Below are 23556 nucleotides of genomic sequence, written 5' to 3'. Positions count from 1 at the left end.
TCATCCCAAACTTAGACCCCTCCTCAGTGTTTCCTCATTACATTACCTCTGCCACTTTCAGAGTATGCTGAGGCTGTTATTCGCTGATGGTAAATATGAACATCTATTCCCACAATCCAGGTAATTTTAACAACATAGGCTAATCAGGATTAACTCTGATACTATTCTGCCTCTGCAGGGACTCAGGCTTGCTGAAAAAAGAACTGATGGTACTTAATAAATTCTATCCCTTTTGGAAACAGTGTCAGCCTATGCAAATATATATCATCTTCCCACAGCAGTTCTGATACCAGTAGTTTTATACAACTTGCATTCAGCAGACTTCTGCCTAAATGGGCCAGTACCTCCCATTTGAAGATCCAACCCAATATGGGCAAACTGGATGGCAATATGTTGGAATCTGAGAAAGAAAGCAGACAAAAAAGAACAGACATTCAGTTGTGTTAAATAAAGAAGAAAATTATTGCACATCTTTGCACAGTAAAGAAGATTTTTAATACAAATGATGTCTGCCTAATTATGGACATTCCTCTACCATAGTCTTTAATTTTCACTAACCTCTTCAGGATAATAGACTGAGTTCCCTCTGTAACTAATCTTATTGGTGGCAGAAAGTTGATCAGTGTCTTAGTGAATTGCACAAAGCAGCTGCCTGCCTTAAACAGGCTTCTCTGCTGCAATTCCTAATTGTTTGCATCCCATGAAAGAATTTCTCCAGTACACAGTAAGTATCATGGGAAAAGTTATTGTTGTTCCAAAGTTATTGGCAATGCCAAATAGCTGCCAAGGGAGGAGTTTGCAGGTCCTTGCAGCATTGAAACAGGTTGAAAGTCAGGGAAAAGGTCAGAATTAAACAGTAGCTACAGAGAATAGAACTGTGGAATCATCGTAAAATCATCCATGTTGGAAGAGAACATTAAGTAATCATCAAGTCCACCATCCACCCAGCATTATCACTGTAACCATTGAAGCATTAAACCACACCACCAGCACCAGATCCACGTCTTGCACACCTCCAGGGATGGTGACTCCACCATCAGGGACACCTATTCCAATGTCTGACCACCCTGATGGTGATAATCTTTTTTCCTAATATCTAATCTGAATCTCCCATGTCTCAGATTGAGGCCATTTCCTCTTGTCCTCTCACTGCAGGCACGGCAGGAGACTCTCCTTTCTGCGAGTTTTAGAGAGCAATGGGGTCAGCCCTGAGCCTCCTCTTCTGGACATTAAACAACCCCAGCTCCTCGAAAGATGTGTTTTCTACATCTTCCACCTGTGTAAAGAGGTCCCGTGCCCACGCGTGGCTGCATTTTTGCAGGGGCCTCGCTCACCCCAGGCCATCCGCCCGTACATTCCCAGCGTCTCCATCTCGAGCCTCGGGCGCGGAGGCCGCGGCGCAGGGCCGGCAGGGGGCGCTGCGCGCGAGTCCCGGCCGGAAGCGGCGCTGCCGCGGCGGAGTGTGGCGTGCGCGCGGCGCGGCCATGCCGGGCAGGAAGTCTTCCAAGGAGAAGAAGCGGCGCCGCTCGCGTTCCTGCTGCCCGGAGGGAGCCCCGGGACAGGACGGCAGCGACAGGAAGCGTCGGAGCACCGAGTCCAGCCACGGTGCCCTGGAGGTAGCGCGGGCGGAGTCGCGGGGTCTGGCCGGTGCCGTGCCGCCCCTGCCTTCCCGGGCGCGTCCCGGTCCCGCGTCCCGGCGGCAGAGGCCTGGCCGCGGTCCCTGCCGGGGCTGGCTGCGGGAAGGGCCGGGCTCAGTCGCGCTGGTGGGAGGGCGGTGCGAAGACGGGCGGCCCAGGCACAGGCACAGGCAGCGGCGGGGCAGGCCGAGCCCGGGCGCGTATCCCGGGGACGCCGGTCTGTGCTTCCCAGGTGTGAGGGGTGTGGCGTACGAGCTCGGGTAGCGCCCGTCGTGGTTCTCACACTTCTGGCCTTGCGAGTCTTCCAAGTCTGTGTTGGTGTGCAAAAATTGGTTGTGACATGCACGCCTAAGTGAATGCTAAGGCTGACAAAATATATTTCTGGCTGGTGGTTTTGTTTTGTTTTGTTTTTTTGTTTTTGGGTTTTTTTGGGTTTTTTTGTTTGGTTGGGTTTTGTTTTTGTTTGTTTTTTTTGTTTAATTAGTTTTTTTATTCTAGAGGTCCTCCACTGATGTATGTAGGATGCATTTTCTAATAGGAAGCCCATTTTGATTCTGTGAAGACTCTGCCAGACAGGGGATTGTATGCCAATCTTAGCAGGGTAGCTGTAAATGATGAGCTTTATGATTTAACTGCCCAGCTAATCAGATGGATTTCTTCTGCATTAAAGCATGCCTTCATGTGTAAGCACCTGCTAAGTATTTGCAGATAGTATTTCCCAGTTAATATTTAGGAGTAATTTTCACTTCATGGAGGTTTACAAAATTTTCCTAGTACAATAATGTTTTCAGTAATAAAATACGTAACTTCTGTAATGCAGTTACCTTGTAATATGAAACACTGGAATTTGAGAAGCCCACATTGAGATGTACCTTGCGTTTATGAAGGGAAAATTATTGCAAGCACAAGTGAAGCTGTAATTTTCTGTCTTCTCTAATTCACTAGAAAATGTGCCTTCTTTGATTTTAGGAAACAAAATGCAATGTACTCTCTGGAGAAAAAGTGGAAGAAGCTGAACAACCCAGTGATATAGAAGAAGGAGGATTAGATCTCACTGTGTCACTCAAACCTGTCAGTTTCTACATTGGGGACAAAAAGGAAATGCTTCAACAGTGTTTCTGTGTCATAGGGGAGAAGAAACTACAGAAGATGCTGCCTGATACTTTAAAGGTACTGAAATACACTGACCATTTATATATTTACCATGATCTTGAATGCTTGTGTAACAAAAAATACTTATCTCTCAAGCCTAGTGCATTTACATTTTAAAAACTGTCTGTATATTTCTCAACTAAAGAAGTTTCTATGAAGTCAAGTACTCTTCTTAAGTAGTCTCTCAGTCATGTGTCTGGAAGTGAGACTTTTTAAAGATTTGCTGTTGTTATTCCAGGTTACTCCTTTTGCTACTGCTCAATCATTTCTAAACTTCAGGTTTAGCTTTAGACTGTCCCTCTATGCAAAAGGATTTTCGTGGTTATGAGGAGTAAATGCAGTAGTGTTGTTCACTAACTAATATGCTGATTTGTAAATAAAATACTGATTTCTGGTTGTGGCAACTGATTTTCTTTGTATGGTATTAAAGCAATGTCTGAGATAAGAAAATAAAGCCCATTCTTCATAAACAGCTTCTGAAGCTGTAACTCCTATGGACTAAAGGTGGAGTTTTACTGGCTTGGATCAAATGCTTTTTGACTCTTGTGAACTCTTAAGTAGGACTTAAAATAAATTAGGCTAGCAGCCTGTACAGAAGAAGAGGCTGCACTGAAATGTCATCTGTGTAATGCTTGTTGGTAGTTGTAATTTTTTTATCTCAAATTTTTATCTTAATGAGTTGTATTATTAATAATATAAGTGAGACAGGACTTCATTTTAAACACATGGTAAATTGCACCTAGGCTCATCCGTTTCTCATCTCTGGCAGAAGAAGAAGTTGAGAGTCTGGAAGGAAAGACATTAGTGAGTTTGTAGGGAAATTGCCTCATAGTATAGAACCAAACTTAAAATATGACTGAGGGTGTTACAACCTGTTTAGCAGCTCCTAATTTTGGTACTTGTACATGGTATCAGAGCTCATTTGAAAATGGGAAATTCCCAAATGTCACCAAGAGGTATGAGATTTGAAGGTGACTGGAATACCAGTAAAATCTGTGGCAATGTATGGTACGTACCAAGCATGAGAAATGAATCACAGTTTACATGCTTGCTTTATTTTCTGTGTTGTGATATGCATCTGTTGGTGTGTTGTCAATAGGATTATTTTCTCCAGTTTTTGGACTTCCATTCAACAGTTCCCTCTGATCTTTGCAAGCTTAATGACATAACCCAGCTTCCCCCTAGTGGTGCAAAACTAGGAATAACAAAGTCTACAATTGTTTGCTGTTCCATGCTTCACACATACGATCTGGTGTTTCTGGTGCTCAGTGTTGTAGCTGCAGTAAAGACTCTGAGCCATAGGTCAGGTAACTGATAGAGTGTATATTGCTGAATTTTTCAGATGAAACCCACACATATGCTATTTCTTGTCATAACTGAAACACCTGGTTTTCTACAGCAGTTGCATCAGTGCAGATCAGAATATGGGAGAGGCTTTAATCCAAGTTAAATCTTCATTACAACTTTAATTACTCTCTTCTCAGAAATTTTTAGTAGATTGTGGTATGTCTTATCTGTCTTCTTAGAACTGTTCCATGGATGAAATCAAAAGACTTTGCATGGAGCAGTTGGAGCTGTTATCTGAAAAAAAACTGTTGAAGATACTTGAAGGTATGAATGAAACTTTTAGACTCCACTGTATACCAGAAAATAGTCTGCCTCAACCGAATTTGCACTTATTTTAGCAACTTAAAAATATATATGTATATATACAGACACACACTAGTAAGTATATATTAATGTTTTCATAATTGCTCAGTTCCACCAAGACACACAATTCATGTAACTTTGGTTAAGGAAATGACATTCCAGCTTTTCACAGTTTTATTAAACATGCACGTGATATTTAAGGAATATATAACTTATTTGCAAACATATTGCTGTCTTGTCAATGAAGAAAAGCTCTTCGAGTCTGAGTGCTCCAGAGTATCTTGCTGTTGATTCTGTACTTTATTTTTAGCACCCACAGTATTGTACTAATCAGAGTAGCTAATCAGATTTTTTGTAATCCAGTATAAATGTATGTGAAGCCAACACAAGACTCCCAAATAAGGGTTTTGGTTTTGACTAAGTCTAATTTTAGAACTTCTGCTTTAACTGGGAAAAATCCTCTTCCGCTGATTGCAATAGAGTTAATAATTAAAAGTAAACCTAAGTATGTAGTATTAATTATATCACTTTCCTAAATTTTCATGTTTGAAACTGTGTATATCTAGGCAAGATTGGAGCTGATTCTGATACTGACGAGGAGGCAGATGGAGGAGACAAGACTGGAGGTGATTCAGTCAGTCAGTGAGTAAAAGATAAAAACTTAAACTTAATTTAAGGAGACTGAACAATTCAGAGATTTTTCATGAGAAATGATCAAATATATAATTGAAAGACACAGTTGTTATATCCTTAATTAATTACTCTAGTTAAATGACAATGAAGTGTGGCTACTAGCAAGCCCTAAAGTTACAGACATGATGTTGTCACTTTGTGACTTTAAGTGTGTCTTGAGCACATAACTGGGCTCATAGTGGCATAGCACCTGTCAGCTGAGTTGTGGTAATTAAACTTTCATACTTGCGTCCTGCAACAGAAGTGGTGTGATTTAGGTTGTCTTTGTGTGAGCTAAAGCAGTAAACCCATCCCACTTAGGTCAGTGAATTGTTTAATTGTACTTTCAGTTCAACTGAGATTTATCCCTTGTCTTTCAACTTTTCATTCTGGTCCTTCATTGCTGCCGCAATTGAAGCAGCACTGACACTCACCTGTTCAATGCACTCTGTATAAGGAGTGCTACAGAATCTAGAGTTTCAAGAACAGAGGTTTCTGGTCTCTTGCTCTTACCTTGGCATCAGGCAGTTTTGTAAAAGACAGGACTTAACCTTAAAATGCTTCTCTGTTTTTTAAAGACCATTTCTTTGTCAAGAGTTCACCTGTTTGATAGTTTCCCTTCACTACTTTAGTGAAGGAAAAAGGAAAGTTACTAGTTATCATGCACAATGCATCAAATTTAGTGAGGCTAACTTGTTTCTAGAAGACTAATAAGCTTTTATGTTTTCAACACTGACCTGATTACAGCTGGTCCACAGATTCAGGACACACTTAATAAACCTCTGAGACAGTACAAGACAATGCACCAGAGATGGGCGGATTAAAGTAACCTCCTAGCTACTGGTTTGGTTAGTTTATGTAAACCTTCTAAATAAGAACAGATGGATGGGAAAGGTAGTAACACTAATTCAACTTCCACATTCTGGTCAGTATTTTTCTTTAGCAGAGACCTAATTTCTGATCCTGTCTTTGATTCAAAACAAACTATGAAGTTATCACATAATTTTCTTGATGATTTCTCATCATACAAATATACTAGAAAATGGAGTGGATACAAAGTTAGTTTTCATTCTTTTCCTTATGATACAGTTTTTATACCCTTTGACACTGTTTCTTCTAAGGTTCCATTTGGAGCCTATTGTTAATGTATCCTGCTGTGCTGTTTGTTGCCTATGTGATCTGTGAACGGGGTCATCAGTTTTAAAAACCAGTTTCCTTATTTTATTGCCCTCTGCTGGCTGTTGGGAAAAGCAGATAGAAAAATTTAAAAACTACTAAATATACTAAAATTTGGGTTTCTTTATGTAGTGTAGTGGTCTCTATGTGGAATAGTCTCTGTAAAGTGATTGATAATTTGCCAGTGAAGTTCTAAATAGAATGAGAAGACAGACTTGCTGCCTAAATAAGCCATAAAAAATACCCAAATTTTCTGATTCCCCAAGACATTATATGTTATTTTGGGTTTTTGTTTAAGGTCTAACTCACAAGCTATTTACTATTGCAAAATATGTTAAGTGTTCTTTATCTCTAAGATGTATGGCAGGAGTAGTGCTGCTGGATTTCAGTAAGGTTGTTCTGTGTCTTCAAGATGTTTCAAAGCTACTGTTGAGACATGTATTTATGATCCTTTGATATAGTAGACTGTGTAAATTCTTTCTTATATGGAAATTATTTGAGCTGGTAAAAATCTAAAAAGAGGAAATTAATGAATAAAACTATCAAATAAGAAAAATCAGAATTTACCATTTTTTAGCTAGTGGATATCAAAGGCACTTACCATATTTTCCCATGCCAGTTAGGAAGGTTTCAGTAACTGACAGAAAATCAAGAAATTGTGTTTCAAAAAGGTAAAAGAAACTGAGAGATGTTGTTCATAGTTGTAGAGCAAATTGCTTCCTGTGACAAACAGTGGTTGAGGTGTCCCTTGTTCTTGTATCTGTATCCTGATAGTTTAGGGTTTCAGACCCCTCCATGCTGGGCAGGCAAGTTTTAGGAATTGGGGATTTTCTTCTCCCTTTCAAAAATAGCATTCTGCATCAGTGGGTGCTGTCTGAGAACCTTGGCTCCACGGTTCAGCTGTGTGGTAGCATTAACAAAAAGAAAGCGAAACAGAAAAGCTGTTTGGATGATAAAAAAATAAAGGGATAGGAGAAAATGAGGAGAATTAAGGTTTTATGTTAATCTTGAAGTTCAGTGCTCAGTAAGTAGACCAATACGATGCTTTTACAACAGTAAACAGTCACAAGCACTTTTTACTAAGTAGTCTAATCTTTGGGCCTTGGGTCAGCTTCTTTATATCCAGCGTGTAAATAATTATAAATGCAAGTTTTCAAAACTTCAGAAAACTGTGTTTCAACAAGTTAGCCACTACAGAAGCTTAAGATGCCAATGTGAAAAAATATTGAAAACTGCATTTCTAAGACAAGCAAGCATTGTTTGTAATCATTAATTATATTTCTAATCTGGATTTAAGTAGGCAAGTTTGTTTGCCCTGAGAATAGAAAAGACTTCTCATAACAAAAAAGGCATTTTCTCTATTTATATAATCGCTGTTAGTTCTTCCTAGGTCATCTTCATTGCATATGGCTTTCATGTAAATTTATTCTTTTTCCTGCATTCTATTATACCTTATTTGTTTAAAGTCTGACTTGTATTAGTTTTTACATTCAGATGTGAATGTGGAAAGGGAAAAAGTGAGTAGCAAGTTGTACTCTCATCAAAAGTGTTTTTTTAACTGATTGGAAACACCCCTTTGTTTCTTTTGTTATTGTCCTTTGAAAAACATAAATTCAACAAACGTACCTTTAGCCATCTGCGCATATCAACTGAAATTCAGAAAGCTTGAATCAATACATCTAGAGAAATTTCAAATTAAATAAGCAAATTACTCTCAGTCTCTAAAGAGCTGTTTCCTGTCTGTACCAGCTAAAAGTAGCAGGAATTTAGGGAAGTTTCTCTAGTTACAGGAAATTTGCAAAATTCAGATCTTTATGTGAAGCTTTTAGATGGTATTGCATCTTACTGTAAATTGGATCTTCTGTTGTTTTTGCACATATCCTCATTCTGTTACTGGAAGTGGAAATCCTGAGGCTATTCATGAATTTCAACTATGTAAATGCTTCACATGCTTACATTAGCATGTAAAACATTTACTCTTGTATTTTATCACCAGCTTACTCTGTGTGAAGCATTAGAAATCCTGCAATAACCATGCAGAAGAATTGAAGAAGCAGGGCCTATATTTGCCAGTAACTGGAACATGCTGTTGCAATAGATAAATTTTGTTATTTGTCAGCTCTGTATAGGTTTTTGAATATGCAGTTCTCAGATTTTTCTTGCATTTCTGTGTTACTGTCTGAAATTGAATACTGTTAAAACAAGAGAATTATTGTATATGAAGCTTCCAGCTAAACATCAGATATTTAATTGACAGGAGTCAGATGTCTTGGAAAAACCAAGTAGGTATTCTTCATCTTGTTCAAGAAGTGTTAGCATGTTTTTGAGCTGTTTCTTTTCTTTTACCTGAATTGATTCTTCAAATATCCTTCAGCAGAACAAGTGAAAGTAAGTTACATGCTGTGTTAGTAAAACATTAAAAGAACAAACATTCCAGTGTCATTATAATGATCAATGTTCATAGGGGTCTGAGTAAATGATCTCCTGCCTTCAAAATCATATTGGGCTTATTTTTTTTCCCTGAGTGAAAAGTTGCAGTTTAATATTTGCTCTTTCAAGAATTTATAGCTGTTTTACTACTTTGCAGTCATAAGTGTAGTTTGCTTGTTTTCTTTTGGAAAGGTTAGCAGATAAAACTTTTGTCTTGCTTTGATATGTTGTGCTCCTGGTTGCTGCGTGTTCACAAGCAAGCAATTACCATCTGATATTTACCCCTGTAAGACAATTTGGTTATTTTCAGCATTTGGAATCTCTGTAACTACCAACTACATGAGTCACTGAACAGATACATCAGCATTTGGCTAATTTGCTCCACTGCCTTCTGTTCTTGTGGTGTCCTCAAACATCACCTGTAACAGGACTGATGGACTTTGCATAGCTTATTAAACTATTTGATTAACACCTGTCTTTTGAGATACCTTTCTTCAGAAGCACTATTTCGTAAGAACTTTTTTCCCTTTTGTTTTTTTAACTTACTACTTAATGCTTGTTAATTATTTTGGTTCTCATTTGTCATTGAAAACTCTCCTTGGAACAAAAATTTGCAGGAATTTTTCAAGGGCTTGGGACTTCTAGAAATGGTTTTTAGGCCTGGAGCTGAGTGCAAATGCAAATTTTAATTCAGGGATGTGCATCACGTCAAAAATAACAGAGGTCCCGATCTCAAGTCTCACTGGAGATTTAGGTGAATAATACTTTTCCTTCTGGTCTCCAACCCCAGTGACCACTGCCACCAGTATTGGAGAGCTACTGTCAATCCTTAGCCATCTGCTCCTCTGCCAGTACTCCTTTTCCTAACCTTTGCTGTGTTTTTACCCCACTTTGTAAAATCTGCTGGAATTGGGTACCAAATCACTTTCACGCCCAGATGCTTTGAGAGCTGTGCAAATTCCTGTAGCAAATTTTGTACAGAAGCCATTTGTGTGAGCCCAGTTAGGGATTACACTATTGTGGCACATGACAACATGAAATGCATGCTCTACATAAAGTAAGGTAAATTTAAATTTACAACATTTGTTTTCAGCAAATTGTAGTGTAGTTAGCTTCTTTCTGCTGAAAATATCATACTGTGAAATTGTTGTTCTGTTTAAAATAATAAATTAAAAGTGCTGAGTTTATTGCTTGGAAGATTGACTTTGAACTTAACTGTCATCTTGAGGGAGAAATATAAAGGCTGGCAAAAGGGAGACACTCTAAATTACTATTGTCACTTACCAGCACAGCATGAAAAAAGAGAGTATTAAGTGTTTATAAGGTCCCTTAATTTTAGAATAACATATCTTCTGCTCCCATTGTTTGGAGACCCCCCTTTCTTACATGTATACCACACTAGAAATAATTAGGGAAAAAATATTTTTCACTAGCAAACACATAAAACAAGGCTAACAAGTTAAAAGCCAAACTGAGCAATGAACTTAAAATGCATTTGTTGGGCCAGTAGATGGTGCAAAATGCTTGCCTACAAAGCAAAGTCATGAAGGTTCAGCAGCGATGCAGTCCAATCCAATCAATTTTGAGAGAGTAAAACATGCTCTAAAAGTACTCCCATGTCATAAAAATTCTTTTGTTGACATTAGGTAGTCTCTAAAGGAATACGGGTTTGCTGTAATTATTGCTAAAGTCAAAGCATCAGGAAGAAACTTTGCAAGTTTCAGTGTGTGGTTTCTTTTAAAGTTGGTAATTTCTTTTAATACGGCTGTTAAAATGATTGTGGATAATGCCACAGCCAATGTTTGAACTATAGTGGTCATTTTGTTTTCTCTGAAAGAGATGATTACAGTTCCTCATCAGACATTAAGGTGATACCAGAGTTCTAAAATCTACTGTCTGAATACTACTGGTGCAAGATCAGGCTTTTAAGAGTGACACTTTGCTGTCCACTTTGTGAACATGACTACTGAGTTCTGAATGGTGAAGTATGTATGTGAAAGAGGATTAGACAGGAGCAGCCAAAGCTGCTTCTGCTCTTAGTGATGATCAGGGTATATTACAAACTAATTTTGGTCAAGAGTTAAGTAACTAGATACAGCAAATTGTTAGGAGTTGCTCAAAAAAAAACCCCAAAAACTAAGTGGTTCCATCCACATCTGCCAACCAATAGCTGGTCTGAAATCCACATCTCTCCCTGGCTGCTGGCACAGAAGCCCACAAAGTTTGTATCCTTGTTGCTGTTGCTGCTCAGACTTCCATGTGCATGCAGGCCTCTCTGATGGCAGGTGTAGGCCTGTGATTGTCCCCAGTAGCTGAAGCTGTTCATCTCTGGGGTATCTTGTGCTCTATTATCGTCCAAAAATTTGCCTACTTGCAGAACCTATTCTGCTTTTGGAATTTTGCCTCTGATTTTACAGTCTGTTTCATACCTTAGTCCCAGATCTTGCATCCTGCTTCTTGTCTAGACTAGCCTGAGGTTTGCTAGTGAATTACAAGCATCTACTTACAGCTGCATGACACTGAAAATCCTGGAGAAGGTATATATTTGTCATTCTGTCTGATTTCTGGCAGCACAGTCCTTTAGGCCCATCTGACTTGTGGTCTCCTTGCAGTTGTTGGTTGCAGTTGCCTACACGTGTGTAGGCATATTGTGATTATTCTCATCTCATTTGGAAAAGGAGTTAGTGTAGCCATGTGGCTCAATAAATAGGCAGAACAGACTGGTGTTCACATCCAGGGTTTGCTAGGCAAGTGTATTGACCTGTTTATTGTCCTTAATGAGTTATTGATGATACTTTACACAATTATGTTCCAATGGCTAAAAAAAGTAGGGGGAAAAGGAGAGTCTGTTGATGTAGCCTTTGCCGCTTCATTAAAGGAAATAGAAATGAAAATAACTGCCTCTCCTCTCAGACCGTGATTTCTAGAAATACTGTGGTGTTCCTCCTCCTTATAAAACCATTGGGCATATGAGAAAAAACACAACTTGTAAAGCACAAGGAAAATAGATCTGTGTTCACTTTCAGGAAAGCCCTAAAGGCCATTATTGAGAAACAAGTTGTCAGTCATTATATTTACATCTGTGACACCAGAATACTGCTTCCTTTTTACAGAGTTGTTAAGTTCCCATGGCCAGGAGAGCTGCATTGATTCCATATTAATACAGATGAAGCCAATGATACACTAACTCCAGTTTAGAAATTTGGCAATTCTGTTGTCAAAATGCTCACTGGATGTGGCAATTGAACTTTTCCTGTGATTCTGGATTGTTCTACCTGTGCCCTTCCTGAATGTTTTCACAATTTGTGTAACTAGTATGAGTGAAGTACATGAAGGACATTACTGAAGTGTCTCTTCTTTACACTTGTGTAAGAGTTGAAGCCCCACACATCAAGGGTAGAAGTCTTTAAGTAGGAGAAATAGAGAAATGCGAGTACTGAATACACTGTAATAGCTGAGTTGTAAATACTTCTGTTTTAAAAGGTATCCCTTTGCGAAACAAAAAGATTCTGGTTTAGGTGAGGTTAGTGATGGTCTGATGATAATTTCATTAAAGTAATTTTTTACTTTCAAAATAAGACAGTAAATAGTATTTGAGTGCAGCAGAAATTATCATTTTTCCAAACAATCTAATTATGTGACAATTTATTTTGAGTTTTACAGAAAAGCTCCTAATATGAGGAGCTTTTCCCTTATAACTGCTCAGCTGTGGTTGCTCAGTTACAACCATTGAGGATTGTTACTCTAAAAGGCAAGGATGCAGTGCTTTATCCTTGTGTATCACAAGGCAAAACAAAAAAAGTTTATTTTCAAGTGCTTACATTAGCTCTCTGTACTTCTTCTGCCCTTATTCCTACTGTAGCTGGCTTATTGGCCTACCCCCTGATAATTTTTTAGTTTCTAAAAAATGTTCTGTTAAATTATGGTGATTAAAATGCGTTCTTAATTGTTTCCAGACAAGACAACAGTATAGACTCAACTTCTTCTCTAAGAGAAGACAGCAAGCTGGAAGGTCAGGAGTCAAAGCAAGGTATGTTGTAGAGACAGCTGAAATTTTGTGTTCTTGATGTTGGGCAGTGACTTATTCCAGGTAGCTGACAGCTCTCCTGTGAACAGAGAATGAACATACATTGGGAGAGAGTATTTTGTTTTGTGTACTTTCTCTTCTTAAATGCAAAAACATAGCTTGTGAAACATTCAAGTACTACAGTGATTGGCAGGATAGAAAATGCAAAGGCTCAGAAGTTACTGGTGCACATTTGTACTTTTTACACAAGAAAACAGTATTTTAGCCTGCAGTAGTATTTGTTTTATTCCAGTCATTAAATCAGCACATATAACAATTGCCAATATTAGTTTGTGCATGAAGCACTAGAACTAGAGGTGCTTCTGCCTCAGTCTGTTTATTTTCATTTTGACTGGCTCTAAGCAGAAAGATCAGAAATAGCTTTTCCAGTCAAAGAATGCTGAAAATTCTTCTAAGCTACATTTCTTTTCTGCAAAATCTAACTTTATTTGCTTCTTGCAGCTACTATTTCACAATTCAGAATGTTGTCTAAAAGATGTCTCTTGGAATGACTTTTGAAATGTGTTTCTTTTTTGAATTAGTTAGTGAGAAGAGTCAAATGGGAAAGAGTCATACATAATAAAAGCACCAAAACTCTTAGGTGTGAGTTGCTATGACTGTGGATAATCATTTAAATGTTGCTTCTTGGAGGAACCTTAGAACTGACAGATTTCCTGCAGATTTCTTCCGCTTCTGTGTTATCAAAAGGAATTGATGGTTACTTCAAGTGATATCATTGTTTTTTTTATGACTTAATCAACCAGAGCATCATGATTGCTTTGGGCTAAAACAGTGACTCCTCTCAAGATGTTAGCTTTTAAGAACTTTTGAGAATATTGTATAGATTAGAAAGTGTAACGCCAGTCATTCTCTCCACTTTTGCTTATTCTCTCATTCTCCCTTCTTTTTCCCACAGCTTCTCAGGCTGTGGGAAAAAGAAGAGAGAATGAGAGAATAAGAAAAGTGGATAAAATTAAAATTTAAAAATGAAATTAAGTGTGCTGAAATTAATTTTGCAACTGTAGATGAAGAAAAAAGTAAAAGTTACCAAAATGAAAAGTATGATGAGAAATGCCAGCCATGATCCTTATTACTGTAAAAACACAGAAGCAAAATAGGGAATAAAGCCTGTTAGCTCATTATACATCTGCAGGCCAAAAAGCCTGAATGAACCCTGAATTCCACAGTTTTGAAGGTTCCAATTTCTAAATAGAATCCAAGGTTGTTCTGCCCAGCTTCTCTGGGATTGACATGAATGACTTAATATTTTGTTCCTTCTTAATGTGACAATTGATTCCAAAAGGAATCCTATGATGGGCTGACCCAGTAGGCACCTACCAACCCCTGAATTGTTTGTCCCCCAGTGGGATAAAGGTGACAGTCAGCAAAACAAAATGAGGACAACTTATGAGTCAATATAAAGACTCTTCAATAAGTGAAGCAAGAGCTGTACATTGAAGCAAAGCAAAAACCAGAGACTTAGTTACAAGCTCCCATTGGCAGCCAGATTTTTAGCCACTTCCCAGAAAGCAGAGACTCAGCATGCATGACAGTTACTTGGGAAGATGTCAGTGCTGTATGGTGGAGCATATCCCTTAGGTCAGTTTGGCTCAGCTGTCCTGGCTCTGCATCCTCCCAGCCTCCCACTGTACTCTCTGTGGGGTCAGAGTGAGAAACAGAGAAAGCCCTGAGGCTGTTCAAGCACTCTTCAGCAGTAGCCAAACTCATGTGTTATCAACATGCTTCAGAAACAAATCTGAAAACAGCATCATGCACTCTGCTGTGAAGAAAATTAACTCCATCCCAGTCAGATTCTGTACAGGTCAGTTTGACTTTGGCAGTATATTAGGATGGTCAGGCTCAGATGTTAAGTTTCAGGCTTTGAACTGTGATCCAGTAATACAGCTGATTTTTTGATCCATGGGAATACTCCTTGGCTGGCCAGCATGTTAGGTAAACAGTGACTGATACTGTGAAGAAAGACAGTTTCTTAATCCTGTTGTTTCCCATTCTGATCTTTCGCACACATCACTGTCACAATAGGAACAGGCCAAGACTACTTAGGATCAAAGAAGACCTTTGTATGTTCATCTCATGAGTAGTTTCAATACACACTGCTGTGAGGGGACTTTTTGGAGCCTTGTTTAATTTTTAGGTTTTCAAATTTTATTATTTCAAAATTGTGATTTATCTTGCTTTAAAAAAAGATGAAAAGTGGTCTGTAAACTTCTTTTATATGTCTTAACATATATTTTCATTCTGGAATTTGTGAGGTGCCACATACCTTAGCTGTGTGAGTGCATTCTCAGGGTGAGTGTCCAGAATTCTTAAATCTGAACTTAAATGCTGTGATGATCACAGCCTGATACAGAGTGATCATGAGTGAGTAACTGAAATGTGTCCTATAATACAAAAAATTTTCAATGCTGAATCAACAAAACCCTAATGTTTTAAAATATTACTATTGTTCATAAAACAATTCTGAGCTGTTTTGATCTTCCTTTCCTCCCTCCTTTTATTTTTTTAAGTAGCGAAATTGCATTTATAGCTTTTGAAGTAGTCAGTATTGATTTTTTTTCCCACACCCTCAGGATGGGAGGAATGTTGTAAACACCAAGAAAAATAAATCTTCCTAAATTTTTTCAGCACTTTTCATGTATTAATACCAAGTGCATACAGGTACCATAAAGCATTTTAAATGTTTTAAAAAAAATAATAACATTTTTCTAAAGCCGTTTTTTCCCTGTGCAAGTGGTAAAAATGGTATTACCAAAAGTAGTAACTTAATAATAAAAACTTAAAAGTAATAACTCAATTATAAAGTCTGTGTAATCAGTAACTTGATTATCATCTGACTACACATTATTCATTTTAAGCTGGAACCAATCTTGCTCTTAATTTCCACACTTACAAAAGCTGTTGAAAGAGTGTGAACTTCGGAGGCCAGTGTGTCAAAAGCAAGTCTTGCTGCAGCCAAACTGGGAGAATGGTTAGTTAGGTTCTGTTAGAGCTTTGCTTTTATTTAACTGAGCTGCCTCTTTTAATTATGTTTTTAAAATACACTCCAACTTTCAGCCACAATTAAAACTCTAAGTCTTAAATTTAGCCATGTTTTTATATGGATTTAAATACATCTGGAAGACTAATGATAAATTCTGAGTAGTGGCACTATGAGTTTCTATTAATTTTTAGTCTTGTGTCTCACTAAAGTCCCATGCCTCTTAAAATACATAACATAGTTGAGTGTAATTTTTGAAGTTGCAATCTGAAAATTAGGTTTATTTAAGAGATAAACGAAAATCAGTTTTGCACTGCAGAAGTTTTCTTTCGTATAAAATTTTTTGACAATTTAATTAGAAAAATAGGTAATGTAACTTCACAGGAGGGAATAAATTTTTCTTGTATTCTGCGTTGCTATACTGCATATTCTTTTATAATTGCATAAAGATGCAATAAAACTTGTATAAATTACCTTTAAAAGTTGAAGGAGACAAAGAAGAGGAGTTGATTATCATATAGATTTTTTTTTCTAGATTTTTTCCACTCTCTTAATTTGCAGTGTAACACTTTAAGCTGAAGTGATTTTGTAGGTTGAGGTAAAAGAATTCTGTTAAGCAACTCTGTGATAGTTATGTTTGTGTTACAGGCAAGGGAGAAGATAGTGATGTCCTCAGCATAAATGCAGATGCATATGATAGTGACATAGAAGGCCCATGCAATGAAGAGGATGGTCCAGATGTGCAAGAGAGCATTGTCAGAAGTGGAGCTGGCCAGATAGATGACCTTCAGAAGGACATTGAGAAGAGTGTGAATGAGATTCTGGGGTTGGCAGAGTCCAGCCCGAAGGAGCCCAAAGCAGCAGCCTTAGCTGTTCCTCCATCAGAAGATGTTCAGCCATCAGCACAACAGCTGGAGCTTCTGGAACTCGAGATGAGGGCCAGAGCTATTAAGGCTCTGATGAAAGCTGGTGATGTAAAGAAACATCCATGACACTGTTCAGATTTCATTTTCACTATTTGTTTCGAAAAAGGTGATGTCTGTTCTCTTCAGTGCTATGTTTGGGTTGGGTGTGACATTCCTCATTCAGACTGTATTGTGTATCCTGACCTGTGGTTCAGTGGTTTTGTTGCCTTTAGTGTGCTGCTTCCATGACATTCACAAACAGTGGTTGATGCTTCCCTGAGATGAGGTGTCCTTGTGCTAGGTCACTTCCTCAGGGAGTCACACCACATATGGAGCTGTGCCAGGTATCTGGTGCCTTCCAGAAAGGTTGTTGTAGAAACATGGAATCATTGAATGGTTACGGTAGGAAGAGATTTGAGACTGCTTAATTCTTCTTGGGGCCCATCTCATCATAATGTAGGTACTCTTAATTACAATGTGATGCAGACATCAATTTTTTTTCTTTAAAGGTATGAAGTTTACAACTGTACTGTTTGTTAAGTAAAATAATGTATTATGTATTTTTGTTCATGAGTTTTCCTTGGTTGTTACTTAGAAAGCCAGTTACATGCTTTGCAACAGAAGCAGACATAATTTCCCCTAGTATTGTGTAATATTACTGCAAACTTAAGTCTATTCAGATATTATGTCTTGAATTCTTTTAAGGTTTATAATTTTCTTTATGTTCTTTCATTTTATCCCTTTTCTTCCTTCTCTTTCTTCCCTTTCTTTTTTACCAGTTTCTTTTTAAATCCCTTTCTGTAGGAAGCTTCTTGTATATTTCTTAAGTATGATTGATTTCCTCTACAACCAACATTATTGTAAAATGTTAGTGCAGTGTAAATTTGATAATAAATTAAAACCTTCATTAAATACAGCTGATAAAATTACAGTGTGCTTCTACTAAGTGATATCAGTGACCTTGGTAAAGTGCACCTGACTCTGGGGTTATCCACATTGTCAGCATTTTTTCTATTATTTTGTAGCAAATGGAGATTGTAAGTGAAAATATATACACACAATTCAAAAGGTAACTTTACTGTCTCAAAATCTGTGGGTGTGTCTTTGATCAATTCCACTTAGGTGTTTGGTGAACTTGTGTTTTATTTGAGTCTGGAGAAACTAAAGAAGTAATCAGAGAAGGACAGCTGGCAAAACTTAGATGTGCTGTCTTCTCTTTTACAAAGTCATAGACTGGTGGAGCTGTGTTGGATTTCAAAGATACATTTCAGTGCTGCTGTACTTAGATCATTAAGGCACCAAGTACCTCACCTTGCCTGCTGTGCAAGTGCAAATCTTGCTTGCAAGGGCATTTCCTGCATCACCAGAAGAAGCCACATATATGAAGTTCATTCAGTGATGTTGGAAAACAACACATTTCAGTTGTTTAGCAACACAAAAATACTGGTGGAAGTAATGATAAACTAGAATGTAATTGCCTTCTACTGACTACTTTGTGGAGGTGTATGGTATTTATTATTTTTCTACTGGTTTCCCAGGTCACCCTTAAAAGTTTGTTATATAGCACATTGAAAGGGTGTTATTTCAAGCTACGCTACATGTTAAAGTTAGCTAATGCTAACTTTAACATGTAGCGTGACAGAGATGAAACAGGGTTACTATGCATATGGCAGAGAAGATTTGTAATTACAGCCTAATTAAATTCAGAATTAAAACATGAGAAGTATTCCAAGAAAATTCAATTAAGCTGTTTACAAAAAATAAAAAAAAAAAATCATGTGAAATACTTAATGTGATTGGTTACACAAGTGCTAATTCATTTTTAGGATATTGTACTGTTGCTGCTTAGGTTAAAAACAGATCAGCTAAACTACATGTGTTCTTGCTTTGATTTGTATCACTGAAGAGGTAAAAAAATCCAGTGTATTTAAAATATTTATTATACAGCTGTTTCGTTTTTCACTTTTAAATATCTCTGTGATCTTTACTTGAAAAATAAATTTATTATTTCATTTGGAAGGAGAGGCAATTTGTATGTAAAATATATTGAATTATTTATGAAATGTTAAAATAGTGTTACTGGGTTTTGATCAACCATTTTGTCAGGACTCAGTTATTAAACACTGAGTGTTGGCCAGCCTGAAAAAGAGCTTTTGAGGAGGAGGAGGGTTAACTGTGTACTAGATGAATAAAAAGATTAATGACTCTCCCACAGAGAGTCAAAAGTATTTATCTCTGGAGGCTTTGCTGTTATGGTGATTTCATAGAGAATAATAAATAGATTTCTAGTTGCAAGTTTTGAGAAGCAAATCCCAAATATTTCCACAGCATAGAATTAGTTCCCCTTGTAATACACTTTTCAATATAGTATTTGCTCTCAAAAGTATTTTGTCCAAAAGACTTTATTTTGAGATGTGTTATAAAAATGTTCTTTGCTGTTTGAAATTAGTGTAATTGTTGATTGTAGTAAATGAAATTTTGATCACTGATAATGACAGGTTGTTTCTAAGTGTATTTGAAGAAACAGGGAGTCAGATAATCTGTGTAGGTGATATAAGATGCTGCTGTTCCAGCCACGTACTGTTGAGATGCCAGATGAAACATGAGCAGTTCAGCGCTGCATTGTGAGTCTTGCCAGAGGAGTCAGCTGTGTAGCACTTTACTTGGGCCCTGTCTGTATTTAAACGAGCACAGTTTCAAAAGCAGCAGCCACCTCGGGGAAGCCTTGCAGTGGGACAAAATGTACAGAGTCAGAGCTTTAAAGCTGGTAAATGGTTGCTTGGTTGTCACTATTATTTTTTAAATAATGTTTACAAAAGCAGTTACTGTAACTAAAGTTGCTTTTTTTTCCCTTCTGTGTCTAAAGCATTCTCTAAAAACATCAGCTGAAGAAAGACTTTGTGTGCATGAGTGCATAGTAAGTTTTTATATGGCATTTTATGCACTTATCTTAAAATTATAAACACTGATTTAGCTTTATGAGATCACTGACACCAGTAAATATGCCCTTTTCACAGAAGATAATTGAATTAATTGTGAAATAATTGTGAAATAAGCCCTTAATTGTGAAATAAGCCCTTTAGTCAGGAAAGGAGATGAGGTGGTTAATTGATCCAGAAACATAAGAACAGCATAATTTTAGGAGCATAGGCACTAGATTAAAAACTGATTATAAAGTCCTGTAATTTAGTTCCAGTAGTATAAACATTCGTGTTTATTGCTAAGTCAATCTGCAACATACATAGAGAAGAAAAAAAGTTTGTTCACCTTATCTGTGGCCAAATATAGATGTTAAAATACTTGACTTTTTGGGGGAGGGGCTGAAATCTCATGTTTCTTGGCTCTTTTTTAGCTTTAATATTGAAATATGCAAACAGAATACATAAAAGGAGGAGAAAAATTACTGCTTGTAGGAAGGGCTAGCCACATATCCCTTAATCAACTTGATTCTTTGGTGAGGTAAGGACAGATTGCAAAAATTTAAATCTAGATATTACGTATTTATTGCATTATACAGCCCAATAATAGCATGAAAAGAAACCTCAAACCAAATATAAACAGAGAATGGAACATGTTCATTTGTTCATTCATTGCATTTCATTTTTTTAAACAGTGCATAAAGGTAACTTTTTGTCCCTGGGATTGTTAATCACTGTCAGTCTCAATTTTTTTTTTTTTAATCTAATGGTTCTGCAAAGCCATGAATTGTCTAATCTAAAGCCTTGCCCTCCATCTTGTGTTTCCAGACTCCAGTGAATCCTACTTTATATAAGAAGTCTCAGCTTCATTTCACTGGAATACTGTGTGCAGTTCTACATGACTGTATTGAAGGCCTATCCACTGGGAGAGGAGCAGATGCAGATGAAGTCGTCTAAGGTTGCTAGAGGAGCACAGGGCAAGAGACACAACTGGAAAAGTGTGTTTAGTCTAAGCATGTTGACACTAGCCTTAAAGGCAGGCAGAAACAGTACTGGGAAAGACATTTAAGCTGAGTATGAATGCTGGTGAGGAACTGTGCATACATTTTGGTGTAGTTGCTTATTCTCAGGCTGTGTCCTGGTCCCCTCCCTGCAGTTGTGCAGTTAGTGTTAGTGTGGATATGTACAGAACCATATCAGGAAACTTATTCACACACTATCCTGCCCATCTGCTTCTCACCTGAGACGCCATTCTGATTGAATTTGCTGTGTTGGCACAACAGAATGAGTAGTGAAAATGCAACTGCTGGGTTATATTACCTAAGTGATAACCCACTTAAGAACAAGTTCTTCCAGTTCTTAAGATATGAGGCATGAGAAATAAGGTCCATGACTTAATTCTGTCTTTTTGAAAGCATCTAAATCTTCACTCAAAACTGTTGCTGAAATGTTCCAAATATAAATTATCTAAGCTATTAAATTATTGTTAAATCTACATTCTTAATTATTGGCTGATGCAGATTTTCTTTGTATATGGTTTTGAGTTTTTCATGTGTGTCATCATTTAGTGAAAGGTTTTTTGTTGAAGTCTGTGTAATTTTTAGTACAAGTAGTCTGGTGAAAGCTAGTGCCTCTTCATTGTATGTGAATTAAATTTTGGATTACATGCACACTAGGGGGCTGTGTTGCTTTAACAATGTCTGTTTCAAAAAGTAATGTACTAAGAGCAGAGTCCAAAATGTATAAACAACTTGTAAGCAGTAGTTTTCCCTACATAATAAAGTGAACAGGAGAAGAATAGTAAAGGGGAATGACTTGCAATTTAAACACTTTATTTTCTGTTTACTTGGATAAAAAGTTGAAAAGTTGAAGGATAAAGTGATGGTCTCGTTGTCATGAGATCAGTAGAAAGGCTGAGACCTCGTTACTTCCTGCTCCTGAGATCTAGGATGTAATAACCCAGTTTGCTGGAATTGAGGACTTGTAGGTTGCTCTTCACCAAGATTTATCAACCTGTAGCATTTTTTCTTCATAAATGGGGATTTTCTATACAGAGCATATCCCAGTTACACTGCATATCCCAGTGCCTCTGTTTTAGTCCTCTGTTTCTTTGACTGTCCCAGTTCATGTATCACTGCAGGGTGTAAGATTGCTTTGCTACAAACATTGTATTCCTTAAACTATCATTTTAGGAAGCCATTTGCTCTATATCCCAAACAAAACTGAAGTTCATTGTTTGATATCTTCTCCAACTTGCTTTCCAGGCCTCATGAGGGCATTGACGTAGTGGTATACTGAAGCACAAGTGGACGCAGTGTTGGAAAATTAACTGAAGTCTCCTCCCACCACTGTAAAGGCAGGTAATATCTTTTCTATCCTCAATTTCTTCTAAACACTTAGTGGATCTAAACAACTCTATTAATATATTCCCTTCTTTAAAATTGATAAAAAATGGTACTTTAAAGAAACCAGTTTCTTATGGAATATAGCTTTGTACTGGAATGCTGAAGAGCTGTGGATACTGTTCCAAGGAAGTTAAAATAGATAGCATTTATTATAGTAGGACCTTATTCAGACAACATAAATTCCCCTTAAGTTGCTGAATGTTATCTTTTTACATTGTTTGTATATACCTCTGAAGAGCTACAATCTCCATTAGAAGGAGGAATTCTATGAAGATTAGGAAGCGTTTAGACCATTCAAATATGTCTCTTCCTACCAAATATTAACATTTGATCATATAATAGTGGAGTTTCCTCACTTTTTTCACTAACTAATCTGCATATCGTTTAAAAAAAATGTGCAGGAGAGCACATTAAGAAAATTTCTGTGTTTTCACTGTTCATGGAGAGTGTCTCCATACATATCTTACCATAGTAATATTTTTCATAAGTAAATTACGTTCCTTTGGTGAAATAAACTGGTACAGGGATTGGTAGATGATGGTTTTACTAAATTTCTGGTTGGTGAATCTTGTGTCCTTAGTATGAATAATGAGCCTCTGCAGGCATTTCTGCCTATTGTACTGGGTATGGTCCAGCCTGGTGGATCCTGTTTCTTTTTCTAAATTGTGTTTTTTTGATAAAAAATCTGTCTAAGAACTGACAATGAAGTTAACTGAGATTTTTATTGTCTCATGAAAATAATTGCATGTCCAAACTGTAAATGCCTGAAACACTTCTCAGCAGACCATTTTAAAATAAAAATATATTACTTCACTGCCACCGAAACAATAAAATGTATTACTTCGCTGCCTCCTAAACACTAATTTTAACACTAACATTTGTATTGAGAAGCCAAACAAAAAAAAAAAAAAGGGGAGAACAGGGTGCCCTTGGGCCTCTAATTATACCTCCACTTGCTGCAGAAGAAAAGTAGTGTTGCCAGTATTTTTCACTAAATTTCTACTGTCCAAAAGGAATGAATTTACCCAAAGTGAGGGCCGGTGATGAATTTCAGCCCCTGGAATTGTTGGGATATAATACATGCTTATCATTGCAAACTGGAATCAAGGTCAGAAATTAGTAGGCAGTGTTTGACACTGTTCATGGGTATCTGTAGCTGGAATTGCAATTCAGACTGTCTCTTTAATCTTCTAAAACTGTTTTGGGTGCAGTGACTTAAATTTATTGTTATTTCAGCAATGGTATTTACTAAGCAGATCTCCAAATGCCAATTTGTCCTCAGATCAGAAGATTTCATATTTATATTATTTATTTTGTCTTTTATATTTATTTTATGAATAAGAAAGGCTTCCTTTGTTAATTTTAATATTAAGCAAAAAACAGAGAATTCTCTCATAAAGAACAAAAATTCTGTTTTCTACTCTCATGATGTCTTAAACAAGGAACATGTAGGAAACAAAGCGCAGGAGGAAGGGTGGTACTGTACTGATTATGATTGATTCTATATATCTGTGATTATATTCTGAAATGGCAGATGCATTTACTAC

At 37.2% G+C, this 23556-nt stretch overlaps 1 protein-coding gene across 2 annotated transcripts; it reads left to right on the top strand.

Annotated features, from left to right (window-relative positions):
- Positions 1-1459: 1459 nt before the first annotated feature.
- On the top strand, positions 1460-18737 carry CAAP1 (caspase activity and apoptosis inhibitor 1). 2 transcript variants are annotated; one of them, XM_058823953.1, is made up of 6 exons: positions 1460-1616; positions 2607-2807; positions 4316-4400; positions 5006-5081; positions 12674-12747; positions 16430-18737. In XM_058823953.1, the coding sequence occupies exons 1-6, from the start codon at positions 1485-1487 to the stop codon at positions 16771-16773; spliced, it is 912 nt and encodes a 303-aa protein (XP_058679936.1). In that variant the 5' UTR covers positions 1460-1484; the 3' UTR covers positions 16774-18737. The 2 variants fall into 2 exon arrangements, with proteins under 2 accessions (XP_058679936.1, XP_058679937.1); XM_058823954.1 differs by lacking the exons at positions 4316-4400; positions 5006-5081 and having other exon boundaries at positions 16413-18737.
- The last annotated feature ends 4819 nt before the right edge of the window (positions 18738-23556 follow it).

This window comes from Ammospiza caudacuta, chromosome Z (assembly GCF_027887145.1).
Source record: "Ammospiza caudacuta isolate bAmmCau1 chromosome Z, bAmmCau1.pri, whole genome shotgun sequence".
NCBI lineage: Eukaryota > Metazoa > Chordata > Aves > Passeriformes > Passerellidae > Ammospiza > Ammospiza caudacuta.
The sequence above is the reverse complement of the archived record's forward strand: the minus strand, read 5'-3'. Positions and strand labels throughout refer to the sequence as shown.